This window comes from Pseudonaja textilis, chromosome 1, assembly GCF_049901715.1.
Source record: "Pseudonaja textilis isolate UNSWEBS1 chromosome 1, rPseTex1.2, whole genome shotgun sequence".
In the NCBI taxonomy this organism is placed as follows: domain Eukaryota; kingdom Metazoa; phylum Chordata; class Lepidosauria; order Squamata; family Elapidae; genus Pseudonaja; species Pseudonaja textilis.
The window spans coordinates 223,043,201-223,064,285 of record NC_141990.1 but is presented as its reverse complement, the minus strand read 5'-3'; the positions used below and the strand labels follow the sequence as shown (position 1 = coordinate 223,064,285).

General features: G+C 38.0%; 1 protein-coding gene across 4 annotated transcripts; it reads left to right on the top strand.

Moving 5' to 3' along the window:
* The first annotated feature begins 292 nt into the window (after nt 1-292).
* Nucleotides 293-20,569, top strand: FNBP4 (formin binding protein 4). Of its 4 annotated transcripts, none has more exons than XM_026707892.2 (17): nt 293-523; nt 2,299-2,391; nt 4,863-4,999; nt 5,206-5,389; nt 6,757-6,904; nt 6,992-7,142; nt 8,582-8,923; nt 9,613-9,811; nt 10,866-10,990; nt 11,889-11,993; nt 12,363-12,496; nt 13,466-13,614; nt 15,793-16,106; nt 17,209-17,350; nt 17,442-17,710; nt 18,908-19,065; nt 19,395-20,569. In XM_026707892.2, exons 1-17 carry the CDS (start codon nt 400-402, stop codon nt 19,483-19,485), a joined length of 2,865 nt encoding a protein of 954 aa, XP_026563677.1. In that variant the 5' UTR covers nt 293-399; the 3' UTR covers nt 19,486-20,569. The 4 variants fall into 4 exon arrangements, with proteins under 4 accessions (XP_026563677.1, XP_087776774.1, XP_026563678.1 ...); XM_026707891.2 differs by having other exon boundaries at nt 294-523; nt 13,466-13,641; XM_087920648.1 differs by lacking the exon at nt 11,889-11,993.
* Nucleotides 20,570-21,085: the final 516 nt, after the last annotated feature.

The window sequence follows — 21,085 nt, the reverse complement described above, 5'->3', positions numbered from 1 at the left end:
TTATGAGGACCACATGGAGAACAATAACTGCTGCAATTAATCACCCTGCTACGCAGCCCTACGTTACCGTGTCCCTTTTGTTTACGTGGAGATTTCCATTCAACTTGGCAGACGGGACTGGAAGCCTTCGTACGCGCCTTGGGCGCGCTGCTGGACAAGGCGGAGAATGCAAGCGGAGCGCCGCTGTCCCCGAACCCCTGGCCTCTCGTTGCGCAAGGCCTCAAACCACACCCCGCCCTCTCCGGCGCCCGGCGGGCGGCGCAAGCTCCGCCTCATCATCCCGACTCTCCTTGCGCCCCGCCGCCGCCGCCCCGCCTCCAGTGGTAGGCCAAGACTGCGCTCGCTTCGACCCTTCTCGGGCCTCTGGTCTGCCAGGAGAGGCGCGCTACGCTGCCTCCGATGGGGAAAAAATCGCGGGCAGCGCCGGTGGGGCGCCGCCCGATCCTGCAACTCTCACCGCCGGGGCCTCGTGGGGGACGGGAAGAAGCGGCGCCGGGGGACGGGGACTCGGCGTCAGAAGCGGGTGAGGGCGTCGGCGGACTTGTCGGCTGCCACCGCGCGGTGCGGCCTACATGCTTTGCGGTTGGGGTAAGGTAGGGCGGGGTGGGGAAAAGAGAGAGAGAGCGTTTCCCCGGCCGCCCCTAATGAAAGCGATTGCGGGTTAGGGCTTCCCCCGGCCTTGCCTAGTCCTTCCTCTCCGGTCCCTTCGGGCGGTTGTGAGCGCAGAGCTGCGTCCTGCCTTTTGCCGCGTGTATTAACGCTTGCTCGTCAAACGACAACAATGGGCGCCTTGGTCGCTGTTTTGGCGAGGAGCTTCAGGAAGCCCAAGTGTGTTTGCAGCCTTCCTTAACTTAGCCTACCTAACCCGGCCGCCGGCGATGGGGCTCGCTTTGCCGATGGGAAACGTCCTTTGGGGAGAAGGTAACTTCCTTCAGGCATTCCAGTAAGGCTGTCAAACTTTTAAACCAGACAGGGATCCCCTTTAGCCCAGCCTCTCCCCGGCGGGATGATGCGCCTGGAGATGCGGGATGGCCTTGGTTGGAGTGATACTGGACCGGAATGACCCCTGGGCAAATAATGATGGGGGGCAGTTGATGGCGGTATCTTGGGACATTATTCAAAACGTCGGAAGTGGGGATTATAACTTGCTTTTTCATGCCTTGCACTTTAGGTTCTAAGGGAAATCCAGAAGCACTTACAATTAAAAATGGGGCGGGGGGTTTCAAGAGATTGTGCAAACATCATACGAAACGCTACATAAGTGACAGGCAGCTTCAGTCAACCAGGACAGAGCATTAAAAAAATAAGAATGAAAATAAAATCAGTAATTAAAACCATAAGTTTCACTGTCAGAAATATGGTCAAAGAGTCAGTCTTTTATCTTAAGTAAAGGCAAGTGATGGACTATCTTCATCATCTTCCCATGACTTGATGCCCAGTGTGAAAAGTCTATTAAAAATGGGGCGGGGGGGGGGGAGGTTCCAAGAGATTGTGCTAAAATCATACCAAACGCTACATAAGTGACAGGCAGCTTCAGTCAACCAGGACAGAGCATTAAAAAAAGGATAAAAATAAAATATACTCATGCACAATAGATATGATCTATAGCCAGAGTTAAAAGCAAATCATTACCTAGGCATGTGCATTTTTCACATTTTAGCATTTGTAGCTGAAAGAAGCCGACTGAAATAGTTGAGCAGTAAAAGTATAGATGTTTTGAAATAAAAAAATAAATCTAAATAAATTACTCTTCCTGTGATTTTTGCAATAGTAAAATCATTGAAGACAATCATTTGGCTCTAAAACGGACTTTATTTATTCCATTGGTGGAGAGAACTAAGATACATTTGAAAGTTTCTTGAAGGAAAGCAATGGAATAATTTGTTAATGGTTTTTCCTTGTCTCAATTTGAATTCCTTGTTTTCCTGCAGTCCTCATTACTACTACTCATGCAATTCTGGATATTTTTTTTAAACTGTGTGTGTGAGTGTTTGTATTGTTGTATGTGTGTTACAAAAATGAACAGCCAGCAACTGAAAGAAGCTATGTTTAACAATATAGCTTTGGCAGTGCTTGCTTATAAACTTGCCAAGAGTCGGCCATGACTGGAAAAAAAAAGTAGTTAAAACTACTACCATATTGTTAATAATAAGTTCCTTTGCTTTTATGCCTTTAATTGTTACTTTTCTTGAGAGATCGAGGAAGGAAGCCTGTTTCCCTTCCTGACACCACCAATGCATGTTTTATTATATTTTATAGTTAGTATATTTTTGAAGTATTTATGTTTACTTTTTCCAGATGAATTTGAAGTAACTGAAGAGGCCCCCAAAATAGCCTCAAATCCTCCTCAGGCTAACATGCCAGTTGGTCCTGTACCAGTCAAGCCAACAGGTACAATATTTCTCAATTCCATTTATAATATGAAGCTATAGTTACAAGGATCACACTGTTTGCATACAACACATTTTTAAATGTTACTTATTTAGCTTTTTGTCTTACATCTTTCCATTAGAGTCATACAGGTAGTCCTCAGTTTATGACCACTCAATCAGTGACCATTGAAAATTATAAATGAAGGGGACTAACAACAGGTCTGCAAAATTGCCGTCTGTGCAATATGTCCACAGTCACATGATTTTGAAGACTTGCTTGTGATTACAGCATTGCAACGAGCTGTAATTGCCATGTGCAAATTTCCTTGCCAGTTTTCCAGAAGAAAAGTCAGTGGGGAAGCTGGCAGGAAAGGTCACAAATTGTTCCCATTTATTTTTCCCCAGAGGAGTCCGCTATGGAGCTCCATAGCCACCAGTGCTCATCTGCTGTCCTCACTGGCTCACACATTGCCCAATGCCTGCCTGCAACCCTTACTAGTCTGCCCCAGTGCCTGTCCATGGCCCTCACCAGCACATCCATAACTTTCACCAGGCTTTCCATACTCCATGTACCCCTCCCTTCTTCTTGTCTAGGACTCCTGACTCTATTCATTTAACCCTTGCAGTCCTGGGCTAATGACGGTACCTGGGATTGCTGTCACTAAGCAAGGCAGTCATGTAGCATTGCACTTTACAACCATTTTATTTAATGACAACAATCCCAGCAATCTAGTTGCTATCAATCCAAACTGTAAACTGTTTCTAAACTCTGATTTGTGTAAATCAGATTGGATACACTACAGGATTTTTACAGATTAAATACTGGAGTTATTTTTCTGAATTGATTAAAATGAAGATTATTTTCCTTTTTAAAAAAATCAGAAAAAAGATTCTTTGTAATTTTTTATTATATAGTAACAATTTTAAAAAATATAAGTCTTCCATCAGATTTTTGAAACCTTCATAATATTAATGTTCACAATATAATTTGTCAAATATGTATTTTATTTTTCAAAATTTATAATTTGTCCTAATTCCAAAGGATTCATGATAGTGTACAGCAATACAGAAAAGCATAATACCTAAATCTAAATCAAAAGAAATGTTATGCATGAAAGAAGAGCAAGATTAAAACCCATGAGAAGCATCTATAGTATGTCGACTAGGAATAAAATATGTAACACTGAAAAAGTTCCCAAAATTTATTTCACACAATTTTATCACAATATCAGTTTATTATTTTGGTGACAGCAACATTATTTAAAATTCAATTCTAGCCATCAACACATTTTTTTTCTTTGCAAGGAGCTAAAACTTGTATCAGCGGCATTAATTCAAGAATCTGCAAAATTCTGATTTGCTGATGTAGTTCTTAGCATTCCCCAATCATATCCTAAATTTGACTTTGTTGCTGTAACATATTTCATATGACTTAGATGAAAAGATTGCATTTTCACTCTTTTTACATAAGAGCAAACATAAGTGAAGCCATAAACAGTATTACTCTCTACACATTATTTTATTTATGTGTTAGATTTATGTATAAACTTTTCTCCAGGAGTCAATGTGGTTTTTACATGGGGATCTACTTTCATTTTACTTTCACAACAATTACCTTTTAAGGTAGTTTGGGCTGAGTGAGGATAATTGTCTCAAGTCACCCAGTAAGTTTCCATGACTGAGAGTGATCTTTCCACTCCTGCATGAATATTAACAGGTACACTGCACTGGCATATAAAATCATAATGTAATTTGCATTGTTTTGGTTTAGCATGTTGGGTAAACTCCATTGTTATTTGTAAATTTGGCTTAGATGTGCATACATTTTTACAATTAACCAAGGTTAAGTAAATCATGGCTGAATGGAGGTATGTATGGACCATTCTTTTGCAGACAGAAGCTATAATTTCATTTTTTTTTCTTTTTATAAGGGGAAGAGGGCTTCTTTTTAAAAAGAATGGTTGGTAATATAGTACTAATTTTCCAACAGAGTTAAACTTGTTTTATCCTTTTTTGGGGCGAAGGATTTAAAAGTTCGTTTCTACTTTTTTGCTTAAACATACAAAAACTCATGCTGTGGGTTTTCAGCTAATTTTTTAAGATACAGTTTGGAAAAATTACTGGGACTATAAAATTGGGGCTTGAAAGGTTGAGGCTTAGTATGATTCATGCTTAAAAATTGAAACTATCTTCAGGATTCAGGTTTGGTAGAAAAAGCATTTGGTATCATAGTAGAACTATTAAACTATAATAGAACTATAGATAGTAGATAGTAGAACTAAATAACTATAGTAGTAGAACTATTAAGTCTATTTCAGGCATTTTATAAATCAATTATGAAATTACTGCTGGGGAGTTGTGTGTAATAAGCTGTCTGGCTAAATATAAGGACCTGTAAAAAAATTCAGACATTGAATTTTTCTGTTTGGATAATTATAATGTGTTGCTATTGTGGAATGCCAGATGTGATAATGTTGACTTTTCTTTTAGGTGGTTTGTGTTTGCTTGGTACATATGCAGACAGTGATGAAGAGGACAGTGAGATGACCGAGAAAGCAGCACAATCTGCAGATGCAAATGGAAATAATTCAACAGACATCGATAGTACTCTGGCTAATTTCCTAGCGGTTAGTAGGAATGTTATTTTGGTTCATTAATTGATTTAGCCCTTGAACCAGTGTAGAAGATAAAAACAAATTCACAGTAGTACTTTACAACAGACAAGAAAAAAGAGAAACCATCTGAGGCATAATGTTTTTAGGAGCTGTTCAAACATTTTGAGCATTTTCTCTTCTAGATTGACATTAAATAAATGTTCTTTTACTTTTTCAAGGAGATAGATGCAATTACCGCTCCTTCCCAACCTCATGAGGCCGCTATGCCAACTATGGCTCCACCGCCAACTCCTCCACGGCCAGAACCGAAGGAGTCTGCTGCCAGTCAGGTTTTGGTAACTTCAAATGGAACAGACCAAGTAGCTGCATGGCAATATGACACTCAGTGCTCATTGGCAGGAGGTGAGCTAGTTTATTCATAGATGATAATATTGGGCGGATCACTTAAGCCATTAGATCTATCTTCCTGTTCATTGCACTTCCTATGATTTAAGGCTATTAATCTGTATAGTGCATTCTTGGACTATAAAGAGCTCCTGTCAACTCAGGTCACTTTTTCTAAGAACATAATATATTTAAGTCTCTCTACCTTGCCTTCTAAGATTTAGTTACCAATCCCCCTAATAAACACTGCTGTTCTCTGTATACTTTCATCAATTTGTTTGAATCCTTTAAAAGTGTGCTTATTGCTGGACCCAATACTTGAGATGGGATCCAGTTAATTTATTTTCCACGAGTTGGTAACTATAATTCTACTGATGCAGCTTAAAATTGCATCTGCATTTTTAGCAGCTGTGTTAACCTGCATATTCAGCTTGTCATCAATTATGATTTCAAGATCATTTTCACATCTACTGTTGCCAAACCAGATATCCCCTCCATCCTTTGTTTGTTACTTTGCTTTATTTTTCCTAAAACAAGAACTTCATATTTTTCCAATCGATTTCCAATTTCCAATCAATTTTTTCTAATTTATTGTTTTGGATCTTGTTTCTGTCTTCTGGATTATTAACCCATCTCTTTATCCCTGTCAAAGATTATTCAGATAAAATCTGCTAGTATATAAAACTGATTGAAGTCCTTTGTTCTCTTTAACTAAGAATACTTGGTGTTTTTATATGAGGCTGAATGCAGAGAGTTTTATGAAATTGTGCTGTGAAATTGAAAGATTATTAAAAGCAATTTATGAATTTTGTCTTGTTTAACAATTTGGGATTTACTCAAGAAACAGGGGAATGGGAGAGATATGGAGCAAATTCAGTTGCAATTCCTGTTTAAAATATGTGTATGGAGAAATGTGGAGATGCTCAATAGCATATTCCAGTTGTGGCTAACCTTTTTGGGCTTCTGTGCCCAAAATGTTGTGCTCGCTTGCATGCCAGCACCCAGAAGGCAATGCGCACGCACCCCACCCCCCACCCCTCCCCCAACTGCCCCCTTACCTGCACTGTGCCTCCCAGCTTCCGGTATTTCTGGAAATACAGGACGTGATGAAACAGGCCTATTTTTCGGCCTGCAAAGGCTGCAGAGGCTTCCCTCAAGCCTCTGGGAGGCCGAAAAAGGCCTCAAACGGGCCAGAAATCAGCTGGGAGGCACGCACATGTGCAGTGAGGTAAGTTTGCCTGGGGCTCACGTGCCTGCACAAATGGCTCTGCATGCCACCTGTGGCACGCATGCCATAGGTTCGCCATCACGGGCATAGTCTGTAATTATTTGCTGATTAATAAAGAAGAGCAAAATTGCTCATGGGTATTTGGTTTTTCCCACAGTGGAAGTAGAAATGGGAGACTGGCAAGAAGTTTGGGACGAAAACACAGGCTGCTATTATTACTGGAACATACAAACGAATGAAGTTACTTGGGAACTACCTCAGTATCTTGCAACACAAGTCCAGAATCTCCAACATTACCAACACAGGTAAAATTAAAGAAGTGAATAATTTCTGAAGTTAATTTGGATTTGTTTTTTTAAGCTAAACTTTTACTAAAACTGCTCTTTTGTTAGTTCTGCAACAGAGTCTGATGAAAGCTACCAGGTGGCTACAGATATCAGTTCTCAGGGGAAAGGTGGAGGTGGTACTAGTAGTACCATTGCTGCTCCTGCTGCTGGTAATATTGGACGTAGGACAATTCTTTCAAAACGTGAGCTGAGAAAGGTCAGTGTCAATTTGAATAAACCCTTTCCATAAAAAGTGTCCGCTGTTTTGTTCTTTCCTCAAGATTGTATATATGTCTGATTTCTTTTTTCAGATCAAGAATGGATAGTTCACACTTTGGAGTACTTAATATTGTAGAATATCAACTTAACATAAACTAGGTTGCTAAGAATTTATAGCTAAATGTTACATGCTATCACGTTAACAAATTCTGTGATGCCATGACCCTAAAATGTTAACATGAATTTCTGTGATTTCCCCAACAGAAATGATTTCATTGGGGTAAGAGTTAAGCAATAAATGAGTATAATACTTCAAATAATAGTATGCATGAGTATATCTTTCCATGAAACTCTTGATAGAACTTTACAACCATAAAAAATAATAATTTGGGAATCTTCTCCAATCATCTTTTTAACAGGAGGGCTGAGCTGCTTGCTTCTGCATCATTTCTGAAATCTGGTTTTAATTTTGAAGTAGCCACTTTCATTCTGTAAAATTGGGAGGGAAAGAAAAATACTTCATCTTAAATCAGCTTCTCTTAAACTGTTCTTTAAGCGTTGCAATGTGCAAAAGATTGGTAGGCTGCAAGTTGGTTTTGTCACTTTCCAATACAGGCCTACTGAAATAATAGTTATTAACTTGATATATTCAAACATTTTAAGAAACTGTTGGTGGAGCTGGGATTCTTAGGTTGCTTTGCATTCTATATTTTTTTATTAAACTAATAAACTTTAGAAAGGTCCTCTGACAAATCCTGTCCGTTTTCAGACACACACACACACACACACCAGATTTTGAGAAATGCTGGTATACAGATACAACAAGGACTTCACAATTCAGACTCGGTTCCAGTCTTCTTTCCTAGGCCTGCTAAGACTTTTTAGATAAAAGTATTTATTTATTTAATTAGATATTTAATCCACCTTTATTGTTTTTACAAATAACTCAAGGCAGCAAACATATATAATGTTCCTTCCTCCTATTTTCCTCACAACCACCATCCCGTGAAATGAATTGGGCTGAGAGACTGGCCAAGGTTACCCAGCTGGCTTTCATGCCGAAAGTGGGATTAGAATTAGAAATTCTACACTGGTATTTCTGGGTTTTCTGCATTGTTAATCTTCTGACTACATTTTCAAGCTTTGAATGAATATGGTAAAAAGAACACAACTCAATATAGAAATTCAGGAGGGTGATATACTTATTTATTAAATGTACGTCCCCCATCTAACTGTCCAAAGTGACTGGAGAGTGCCGAGAGAGCAGAGTGCCAGAGCTAAATACTGCAAGTGCGGTTTGTGATCTTTGTCTGAAATACTTGATTGTCTCTTTACTGTCAAGTATTCTAGTAGTTCTTAGAATGTGATTTTGAATGTTTTGTCAGGCATAGTTGAAGAAGTTAACATTTGGATGGAAAAATCTTCTTAACTTCACAGGAGGTGAATGAAGGCATCCAGGCACTATCAAGCAGCGAAGAAGAGAAAAAGGGAGTGGCTGCATCTCTGCTGGCTCCTTTGCTTCCTGAGGTAGTGAAGGAGGAAGAGGAGCGCTGGAGGCGGAAGGTTATTTGTAAAGAAGAGGTGGAGCCGTTGATGGAGGACGATGTGACAGCAGAACAAACAAAAGCCATTTCTGATCAGCCGCTGGAAGGTGTTCATGATATTGGGGAAGATCCGTCTCAGGAAGACCTGTGTAGTGTGGTGCAATCAGGAGAAAGTGCAGAGGAAGAAGAAGAGCAGGACACTCTGGAACTGGAAATGGTATTGGAGAGGAAGAAGGTAGGTTATGCAGAAATTATTTTGTCTCAGAGGAAAAGGATGTACTTGGAGATAACTGCATTGAAGGAAAAGCTATAACATCTTTCCATTATTCTACAAAGGGAAATCCCATTTTGGATTAACTTGCTGTTGTGTTATTTGGCATTTAAACAAAATGTGTGTTAGATTTTCCTTCTAGGAGAAAACTGTTATCAATTCTATCTTTTAAGATACAGATCCTTGGCAATAAAATACCAAAAACATATTTAGACCTGTTTCTCCAAATCAAAGATGATACATATTTTTGTGGAAGCTATATATGTATAATGTGCTTTCTTCATTCTACTGAGAGTTTGTGTACTACATTATTATAGTTACTATCCATAGTGGTTAGTTGTTTTACAATTCAACTTGACATTTTAAATATTTTCTCTTCTATAGAAAATCAAATTCCTGGTTGGAAAAAAAAATGTTATACTGATCAAATTCACTGTCTTTGGGGCGGGGGAAGTAATTATAGATTTACAAACAAGTAGTGGATATGGCCAATTAGACAGCAGTTGATACGAAAAGTAAAGTGAGGCTTAGAGCAAAAATAATGAGGAAAATGATTATATAATAGAGTGTTCTGCACATACAGTCTTTAATTATTGAAGGCAGGAGCAATGAATGAATGAATTCTCCAATACTAAAATGTTTCATTTTTATAGGCAGAATTACGAGCTTTGGAAGAAGGTGATGGGAGTGTTTCAGGCTCCAGTCCACTTTCTGATGCAAGTCAATCAGATCTAACACGGCGGTTGTTACCAAAGCAAGGGAAATGGAAGCTGTTTGGAGTTGCTAGTCCTGAATCCACCAGCCGAGGGTCTAGCAAAACAGGCCAAGAGAGTCCTGAGCCTGGAGAAACTGGTAAGATTCTTTTCAGATCTTTGGTTAATCTTAGTTGCTTATGTCTGTTCCAAATTATTCTGAAAGAAAGATGTTTAAGGAAAGATAGGGAATTCTTAAATTGGGCAGAGGGAATGCTTGGGGAAGAATAACAGCAGTAAGAATCCTCCCAAAAGATAGAGGAATATCTAGCACAGAAATGGAAGAACCTCTCAATTCTTTTTCTTACTCTTTTTCCCAAGGAAATCTGTTTAAAGGGACTCAAACACAGTCAGACAGCACCTCAAAGGAACTTGCAAATGTTATTTTTGTACGTATGTGAACTTTGCAGAATCATGGAGAACAGGCTACCAACGTTCCAGAGCAGTAGAAAAGGGCAGATTTTGTACATACATTTTTTTAAAAAAGGAAGGGAAACATAGTTATTTACATGTCATCTTGAAATTGGTACCAAGCAAACTCTGGGACATATTACTGAAATATTCAGCTTGTAAACATTTATTAAAACATGTATTACTTTGCAAAAGCTAACTTTGGTACTAATTTCCTTTCCCCAGCAAGTTAGTTGACCAGTGGAATGCATTGGGCAGAGTCTTGACTTCAGTAAAACATTTGTCAAAGTTTCTATGCTACTTTTAGATAGATATACAGATGCTTGAACAATAGTATCCCATGAGCATTTTTCAAGCTGGAGAGAAATACCCAATGCTATACTTCAGGGCTCCATTCTAGGTCCTGTGCTCTTCAGAGTTAAATATGCGATCATCACATTTGCAGACAACACAAGATTGAGGGAATAACAGCCACCTTAGAGAATACAGTCAAGATTTTGATAGGCTGGAATAATAAGCAGAAGTAAACAAGCTTCAGGGAAATCAAACATTGCAGTTGTTTTCAAATATCAAAAAGGTTGTTTAAGGTTCTAGTCATTTCAGAAGATAGGACAAGAAAGAACTGGTTTAAATTACAAGGACGTAATTTACATTCTTTGGTTCTGTGATCCTTATATCCTGTGACCGTAGACAATGAAAGTAGAGAATAAGATATATAGTCTCTACTCTTGTTTTCTGTTCAGCCATGAAGGAAGAACCAGAAACAGCTGATGACAGCTTGGGCCATGGACCAGACATGGAAGAATTTCAAGACAAAGTGAAAACACAAGGGGGTTTCAAGGTAGAAGACGAAGAGCAGGACTTAAAGGTGTGTGAGTTAAAATATTATAGTCAAGTACTTAGGTATATCATTTGCAAATCTTGTTTTCCTGACACACAGTGATCATTCATTTTCATATCATTAAGAAGAGTTATACGACCTGAAATTATGCAAGTATTATCATTTACAACCTCAAATTTAAGCACAGAATAAATAAGCCTATCTGAGTGTTTGTAGTGATGTAGCTTATGGACTGAACTTTCTTTTAACCTCTCTGTCTTTTTATGTGTGCATGTGTATTTGTCCTTAAGTCATTGTTGGTACTTAATCTAGTATTGATTATTTCATAGAATACCTCTGAATCTTTTAAATTTTAATTATTTTTAACTGTGCTTTTGGTAATACTTCTAGACATAGTCTGTGCTGCATCCAAAAAAGTTACAGGAATTTTTTTAAAAATGGCATTTGATATGTGAAGGTGTAATGCAAGTTCTAACAAGAAGTAGGCAGTCTTAATAACAGGAAGTATTTATTAATAATGAGAAGCATACAGACTTATCCTTTTATTTAAGCATTTCAGCTTTTGTGACTGTCAATACTGAATAATGAAATAACAGCATTTTTGTGCAAAGTAGGTGAAAAAGTTTGCATTGGACATAATGATTACTTATTTGTACATATTTAAAACTAGATAAGATCTTAAATTATCCCATCATGATAAAATAAAAGTACATGGGCAATAAGATTCAGGACAATACATTTTTAAAAATATTTGGCTAAGATTGATTGGCTCAACTCTGGTCCTCATTAGTCACAATTTTTTTCAGCTGAGATTTACTATTCAGATCATGGATCTTTGTACAGTTCAGAGTCAGCATTGCAATAGTCTTTTATGTTATGACTAACAAACCAAAACTTGACCTCTTGCTTGCTTTACTTTTGGCAGTTTCAGATTGGAGAGCTGGCCAATATGTTGATAAGCAAGCTGGAGTTTTTGGGCATCAGTAGACAGTCGATCTCTAACTTCCACATGCTACTGTTGCAGACTGAGGTAACCAAGGTTTACCTTTTATTAAAAAGAAACAATGGAATATAGGAAGCCATATACATGGAAAGATTGTGGTGTGACAAGAATTTAGGAAGTTCAAGTCCCATGGCATGAATAGCAGTCTCTATTTCTCTTCCCTTGTCCCTTCCTTCCCCACCAGCTTCTGGATTTATTTAAGACAATATTTTATTTGTGGACATAATGTATGTTATGTAATCTTTATAATTCATTACAAGCTTTATCTTTACTGCTGCTTCCTATTCTAGGGGCTTAGCACTGTATAAAATTCTAGAGTTTAGCAGAATATGGAATACATGTGGCCAGTTGTCTGCAAATTTTTCATTATTCTGTGTCTTTATCTCTCTTCGACAGACTCGAATTGCAGATTGGCGGGAAGGTGCTCTCCAAGGAAATTACCTCAAACGCAAATTACAAGATGCAGCTGAACAGCTAAAACAATATGAAATAAACGCCGCCCCTAAAGGCTGGTCCTGCCACTGGGACAGGTACGCACTCTTCTCCCCTTTTCACCTTTCACCTTTGACATCTCAGACATGATTTGTGATCATCACCACCTACCGACCTGCCGTCATCTGTCTGGAGACTGAGAGCAGCTGCACTTAGCGGTGCTGAGCGGGCAAAGAGCCTCTGGCACATACAGATTTTGAGCCAGCCACAAAAATTGGAGAAATATAAAGTCTATGTTAAGTGTATTGAAATGGATTTGATTCCGCGATTGGACAGAGCTGGTGTTTACTCTCGAATGTAAATGCGCTAAGGAGGGCGGGCTTGGGGGGTCGCGCATGCGAGAGCTCTGTGCACATTGCAGGATCTCAGGAACTACGCTCCCAAGTAACGTCTGTGTCCTTATGGAAAGCTCACTGCCTGAGGATCTCAACGAAGAACAAGATAACTATCTCCTGCCAGCAGGTCAGACCAAACTATTTCTTCTTATTTTTGGCTTTCTTGATTATTTTTGTTTATTTGAAATCTTTGCTCTTTTGTTTTTCAGCTCCCAGATCCTCTCCCTCTCAGTAGCCATTCACTATGTCTGACACCAAGAGTATCATACATGTGACTGCAGCAGTCCATGGGAGCAGCCATCTTTCATAAATTGGGCTGTTTCTCTTTTGCTATTCTGGAAGGAAATGAATCCTGAGACTACCCTTAAAGTCTATTTCCTCACACAGCCTTTAAAAATTTCAATTCAGCCGCAAGCGAGTTGTTTCGCTCACCCCCTACTCTTGGAGCAAGGGGGTCAGGGCTTTGATCACAGAGCCAGCACCACAAACAGTTTGGAGCAAGCTGACCTTGCCAATTCTTCCTCAAAGCTGTTTGTTGCCTTTGTGAACAGCAGTCCTTTTATAAGAGGTTCTTCCTGTGAGAGCACTCCACTGTCGCAGGATAGGACCAGATTATTGTGTCAGTGTGGGGGGTGAGGAGAGTAAAGCTTTGTTTTCTTTCTTGTGATTTAGGGATCATAGACGCTATTTCTATGTTAACGAGCAGTCAGGAGAATCCCAGTGGGAGTTCCCAGATGGGGAGGAGGAGGAGGAAGGACAAATCCTAGAGAATAAAGCAGAAGCTCTTCCCAAACAAGCATTGAAGGAGAAAACTGAGTCTGGTGAGGAATCTACTGATAATGCTACAGGTACACTCCTGGATGTTTTGCTGAAGAAAACTAATTGGGGGTGACCGTTTTTAGAGAGGGGACCGACCATATTTAACACAGAAGGGTAGTTGCTTAAGGACAAGTATGCCTAAGTATTCATCCGTACATTCAAAGCTAAACTGAAATAAGAATGCATAATGTATAATATTCCTTTGTATGTAAACTAGGATATCATTTTCATCATTGTTCATGCATCATACATATCTCCATCAGATATATACGAAGCCCGATTTCTTTCTGCTGGAATTCTGTCAGTTTAATTTTAGAGTTTGGGCACTGGTTATTTGGAGGTTTTTTTTAATATTGGAGGTGAAGAAGCTCACACAAAAACAGTACATGCTCATATATTAAAGCAAAGGAAACTGGACAAGACTATGTAGTCACTGGAAAACCCAAGAAAAATGAAATAGCAATATCACATTACCAGTTTGACAGATATTGCATCAGTTTAAAGACTAAAGTGGGGAAGATTTTAATTTTGAAACTGGAAAGAAGATAAGATATCTCCATATATGCCTCCATCTGCACTCCAAATAAAAATAAAGAACAATTTTTAAAAGATTTTTTTCCATGTGTTAACAGAAATGAAACAAGGTGAAATATTTATCCCCGTAAATCTATGTGGAGAGTTAGATTTGAATTTGGACAAATTATTTCAAGGAGAGAAAGGTGAAAAGCTTTCAGAAAAGGTATTCCAATATATAGATGAATTGGCATTGATAGGAGTCTGTAAATTCCAACAGAGATACTTTCTACTGCTGAACAAGACATCAGTTGTACTCCAGAATGGTTATGTCCCAAGGTTCCAAAATCATCCATTAAAGAAGTACAGATTCTTGCAATGATATATGCTGATCATGATCCAGTTCTAATAACATTGCATTCTGGGGAAAAAATTCTGTCAAATGGAAGATGAGTAATACAATTGCTACTCCATGACAAGATCCTACAGATTTTATTTTATTTTATTTTATTTGTATCCTGCCTTTATTATTTTTACAGATAACGTGGTGAACGTATCCAACATACTTCCTCTTCCTATTTTCCCCAAAGCAACAACCCTGTGAGGAGGGTTGGGCTAAGAGAGAATGATTAGTCCAAAGTCAGCCAATTGATTTTCATGGCTAAGGCAGGACTTAATATCTCCTGCTTTCCCACTATGCAAAATGCAAAAAGGAATTGAAAATTTTCTTCAAAATAAACAGAACACCAGGAATCTCAGATGCTATCATTTGGGAGATAAGCAAAGCCTGAATTAGCAACTAATCCAAAAAGAGAACAGACAAAACAACTAGATGCCAATATTAGAGAATTGGAACAAAGGCATAGAACTGCAAAACACATAATCCAAAAGAAAAACTGCTGATGAAATAATTGCAACAATTAAGTTTATTGGAAATGGGAGAACTACAAAAGAAGATTAAAAAGAAATTTTGAACATGTAAATAAATCAGGGAAATTTGTATCAGGTTAGAAAAAAAAATTATCAGCAACAAAGAAAGGGGTTAAATTACTGCAGACATAATTAGAAATTATAGAAGAATTAGCAGTTTTTTCCCAAAAGACTATATTCAACAACTAACTGTGAAGTTGCTGTGAATAAATACACTGAAATGTCTGAATTTTGATCACATGAGCATCAGATGCAGCAGTGGTTGTGAGTGTGAAAAATGGTCATAAGTCTTTTCATTGCCATTGTAACAATCAATAAATGAACTGTTGTAAGATGAGTATGTCAGAAAACAAAGAAGTTAGAAATTAAATATGATGTTTTTGGTCAGTTTCCCCCCTTTTTAATAGTATCATTGAATAACCAAATAGTGGAAACTGACAGAGATTCAAAAGGTCTTTAAAATTATTGACAAAAATAACTTAATGTATTTTGTCTTTCTGCTTAATTTTTCATCAACAATATATTGTGCATTAACTAGACAACTTCAATAACTTTGTCCACTTATCAATATATTACCTCAGCATCAACTTTTTTTCATTTTCTCTTCTTTCTTTAAAAAATAATTAAAGAAGAAGTAGGTTTGCCATTGGCAAAAATTCCCATAAAATGATAGCAGAAAGCAATAAAATGTCCAGGCAAACTAGATAAAACTTTTATATATGACTTTTTTCTTTCAGGTACTGTTTCTAAAGAATCACTTTCTAGTCAAGCCGGAGCTACTTCTCTGGTGCCTCTCAGTCCATTTTGGACTGTTCTTCAGCCCTCTGTCCCAGTACTGCAACCCCCTTTACCTTTAGAAATGCCCCCACCCCCACCACCCCCTCCAGAATCACCTCCACCACCCCCTCCCCCTCCACCACCTCCTGGAGAAGATGGAGAAATACAAGAAGTAGAAATGGAAGATGAGGGAGATGAAGAGCCACCAGCACCAGGAACAGAGGAAGATGCTATTATAAAGCCTCTCCTTCGACCAGCTGTTGCCAACAGTCAGGTGAATTAATAGTTCTTGGAGCAGGAATTATGTCTGTCTTGCTTCAGACAAGGTTCTCCACTTTGAAACCAATTTGACCTCTGTCATTTTTAATGTATGGTCTTCCCAAAGCCATATCAGGAAGTAAATTCAATTTTCATCAGCTATGTATACAAAATGAATTATGTAAATGATGTTGCTGCATTGAGCAAGACTTTTGAATTGGTATATACTTTGTTATGAAAAAGAATATATATTTTTTTCTAAGAAATGATATGAATGTTGGAGGAAGAGCTTGGGTTCATGCTATTCAGGGCTTAGAAGGAGCATTTGTGTGTTAAGGAGATGAACTCAAATTTAAATGTTGTTATCAATTCAATGCATTTATTCATAGCATGTTTATTTTATAGCTCGCCCATTATTAAAAACAATGCTAAAGTAGGTTGTGTTTAAAATTAATTTACAAAATGTTAAAACAATTTAAATGTTTAAATTGTTGACAAAATTTGTCCTTTCTATATTTAAAATAAATAAAACAGTTAAAACACAGTAGTACAGAGCATAAATAACAAAATGGTCTCTAACAAATCACTGGTACAAGTAACACTCTCAAGGGATATTCCTATTAAACCTTAATTGATGAGCAAGTACAAAACAGGTATGGAACAGCTGTTCCATAAAGTATCCAACTATTAACCCATGATGCTTTTTATGTTAATATAAGTATCTTGAACTTAGCATAATAGCAAATTGGCAGCAGTTACAGTGCCTTTAGAATGGGTGAACTATAGTTAGCAATTGAGCTTAGGCATTTTGTTCTGGCTACTGCTTTTCCCCTGACCGTAAGGGTAATCCTGTAGACAATAGTACAGTAATTCAATCATAATACCAACATTTCTGTTTGTTGAGATTCTCAACGATCCAGGTTGCTGTTGTCTCAAAGGTGCTTTTTCAAAAGGCAGCTGGACTCTTCTGTTTGTAATAGTTGAAAGTGTCATATGGTGATGTGTCTATTGTTTCAGGTAGCTGCTTTTCACAATTGTATTAAGAATTATGGTAATTGTTTGTTAAAGGCTTGTATGATTCACAAGCCTCAAACTGACTGACTTCTGTCTGTTTCCAGACCAACTCTGAGACCAGCATATCCACAACTTCCGCTAAACCTTTAAAAAGAAAAGCTTCCGAAATGAATGCTGGACAGGTGCAGCGAGCAGCAACTATTGGAAGTTGTCCAGTGCTTTATGGCCAGTCAGTAGTAGGTGGAAGTAAGTTTCATTCCTTAGGTGCTGCTTTGGTTTGATAACTGTGGGGGAGATGTTAGGACATTTCTCATTCTTTATGTTATTGTGTATTCAGGCCAACAAGCCCACGGGGTGAGTTTACAATCAAGTTACCTTGGAGTACCACAGCCAGCTCTCATAGGCTATTCAGACTGTAGTGCCTCAGGAGGACTTCCTGCCAGCACGACACAGCCAGTTCCTTCACTAGGAGCTGCACCTGCCACTGCAGAACATCTGCCACCACCACCACCACCACCTCCTCCTCCTCCTCCTCAGTCATCACCTCCACATGTCCCAAAGTCATTACCTCTGGAGAAATCAAAAAAGCTTAGAAGAGGTAGCAAGGTTAGTGCATAAGTTTGAATTTTCTGTCGTTGAATGGATGCATTCTATGTCAATAGAAATGTGTGTTATTTTACTAAGCTAATCTTATTACTTGTTCATTGGGTAAAATGACCCAAATTATGATGCTGACTCTGTAAACTGCTTAGAGAGAGCTGTAAAGCACTATAAAACAGTATATAAGTCAAAGTGCTATTGCTATTTCATACAGGTAACTTGGTTGTTGGTTTTAGGATATTGTTTTTTTAAAATGTACTGAGAAAATAGTGTCCTGGCATGAGAGCTAACATCCTGGGGGGTCCAATCTCAGTCATCTTGGAGATACTAGCCCGGTGCTCAGAATTTCTGATTTTGGGGGGTTTGAAACAAACATATTGTGTGTCTATGTGTCTGTGAATCAGCAATGTAGAATTAATTAGCTGGGTGTTGGGTAATCTCTTGTTTACTTTGACTGGATCAGTTTCCCTTTTTTGATCTCGAAGGTGGATAGGCAGTGTTATCCAGTGTTTAGTATGTTCCACCACTTTTCCTCTTGATCCTTATCCAGAATGGCTTGTAACTTTTAGCCAGAAAGTTATTAAAGATATCTTAGTCATAAATGTCTGATGACCTTCTGAAGTGACTCTGTTTACAGAGGGCATCATCAGCCTTTTCTGAAGAGACTATCATTGGCTCTCTTGGACATAAGCCTTTGTCCAGGCTGAGGTGACAAATAGCTCCCCACTATGGGCTGTCCTTGAGGAAGCAACTTATCTTGTTCCAGTCCAAACTGGCTTCAGATTAGGACACAGAATAGAGACAATCTGGATTGTCCTATGATGACAGAGGGAATTCTCGACCTCTCAATGGCTTTTGTTCTCATCTACCATAGTATTCTTCTAGATCATTTGGACTATTCTGGAGGTCATTTGACAATGAAAGCAAAGGGGAGATCTCATTATTTCATTTCAACATCTTCCTGTCCTGGGAAAATTCAAAGAGACACACCTATCCTGAAAGCATTACACAGGCTACAATTTATTTATGGATGAGAAATCAACGGCTGATTATTTTCTTAAAAGCCAGGGATGTGCAGAAAACAATCTTTTTTTTTTCCAGTTATCAGTGTTTTAATGATACAAACTTTCCAAAGCAGATTAGAATTAGGGAACATCTAAGAGGAAATAAATAGTTTTTATGTTTGTGAATATTTTGTTACAGAGGAAAAAAAACAAGACAAAGATGCCATCTCTGGTGAAGAAGTGGCAGAGTATTCAACGGGAATTGGATGAGGAGGAGAACTCCAGCTCTAGTGATGAAGATCGGGAAGTGATGTCACAGAAGCGAATCGAAGAATGGAAACAGCAGCAATTAATCAGGTATGTAGACGCTTGCATGATACATCTGCCACCCAACTGCATGCATCCTAAAATATTTTGATTCAGTTCAATTTTTCCTAACTTGGGACATCTGTTATTTCGTGTGGTATTATCATCAAAAATGGAGGATGATTTTGTGTTTAAATTGCTTTTCAACATACTGTGTTATTTAACAAAACAATATGCACTGTATGCAAGAAATGTTCATTACTTAAGATATGTTTTTTCATAAATTGGTGATACTTAGAAAAATATTCTTCCAATTTTAGATCTTATATTCTGCAGTTTCTTTTTTATTATTGTAATATTCCTTTTTATTCTTTTTACAGTGGAATGGCAGAAAGAAATGCCAATTTTGAGGCTTTGCCTGAAGACTGGAGGGCTCGACTCAAGAGGCGGAAAAACACTTCAAACACATGAGCTTTTTTAACCATATCTGTACAGTTCAGAACCTTTTATTGTTGGATCTGTTGTAACTTTGAAGATACTTATTTCAGTTCAATTACCTGAGAGAGAATTTTGTTGGATTTGGGAATCTTTTGGAGATATACTTTGGCAAATAGGCCTGTGAAATGATGGTTAGGCTTGATACTTTGTTAAGCAGCTCCCATTTCAGACACCTGACATACCATTCTGTCTAATTCCCTGGTGGAATGGATAACAATAACTGATTGATGCACTTTGGCTGGTTCCATTTCTTACTCCACATTTCTGCTCTTGCTTTCTCAAGTACTGTAATGTGTCTAGCTGTAATTTGCCACTTAGATCAAACAGCATTTCAGAATTTGAATCCCTTGTTTCATTCCTGGTTTTGCCAACACTTCTGTTTGGCAAAATTATGCGTTTTTCTCCCCTGGGCATTTTCATTAATGGTATTAAAATAATCTTCCTATTTTTCCTGCTCTAACATCCTACTAGTTTCACTGGTATAGTTAAAAGAAGATGGAAAATCCCTTTTATGTAGCTGCCATATTGAGCACTCTTTGAATTGAAGGGGGCTCCCATGTTTTTACTGTTGGATATTCAGAGGGAAGGAGCCAAGTGACTCGTTTGTATAAAAAGCTGCTGGCTTGCTATTCTATTGCTGGCCAATCACTAAAGTGAGTGGCCTGCATAGTCCTGGATCAGTTGCAATATAGTGCCCTCCCATAAAGACCTGCATTTATATGCTACTCTGTGTTTAAGCCCTATCTGATTGGCTGCCAGTTGATCGATATCTGCTAGAGGAGTGGGGAAAATTTTTTTCAGTATTTAATTCTTAAGTCCATGTCATTGAATTCCAGAAGAAGTACTGTGTTTAAAGGCAGGCTGAATATTTATTCAACCTATGAATGTCTGAGTTAATTCTCCGTTTGCTTTTTAAAAATCTAAATCAAGTGATAATGATTTTCTGTAAAATGAAAGAAAGGATGGTTTATGGTTGAATGCCATTTGTATTTCTCCAGTTTATGGCTATGTAAATTTGTACATACACATTAATAAAAACTTTTTTTATACTTCAGAACTATTTTTTTATGCTAGCTTGAGCCCATTGTCAGTAAAAATGATAGTTACCTAGCAAGTATATACCTTATATGAAAACTGCAAAATTACCTTTCTGCAAATATGCATACCTCAAGACAACAATGGATAGTATATATATCAGCATCAATGGTAGATCTTTCACTGATTTTTAGATCTGAAATAAATAGCATAATTGAACACCTTAAAAAAGATCTTAATTAGCTTGCTGGATTATTACGATAAATAATCATTAGCATTTTATATTTCATTTTAAAGGTATAAAGGATTTATTATGATTATGTGCTGTGAAATCAGTGTCTACTTAATCACTCCATGGACAGATTGTTCTCTATGACCATTTGTTCCTAGCCTGGCCCAATAGTTCTTTCAATGATAACATCTATTGCCACTATAACTGAGTCCATTCACCTTCCTGTTGATTGTCCTCTTCTTTTTCTTTCATTTTCCCCAGCATTAAGAGTTCTCCAGAGAGATAATTCTTTGCACAATGTGTTCA

Bases quoted from the DNA above. Each gene is read 5' to 3' on its own strand.
- FNBP4 (XM_026707891.2), top strand. From the start codon at position 400: ATGGGGAAAAAATCGCGGGCAGCGCCGGTGGGGCGCCGCCCGATCCTG. The intron at 12,497-13,465 runs GTACGCACTCTT...CTTGTGATTTAG, and splicing joins TGGTCCTGCCACTGGGACAG to GGATCATAGACGCTATTTCT. The intron at 19,066-19,394 runs GTATGTAGACGC...TTCTTTTTACAG, and splicing joins AAACAGCAGCAATTAATCAG to TGGAATGGCAGAAAGAAATG.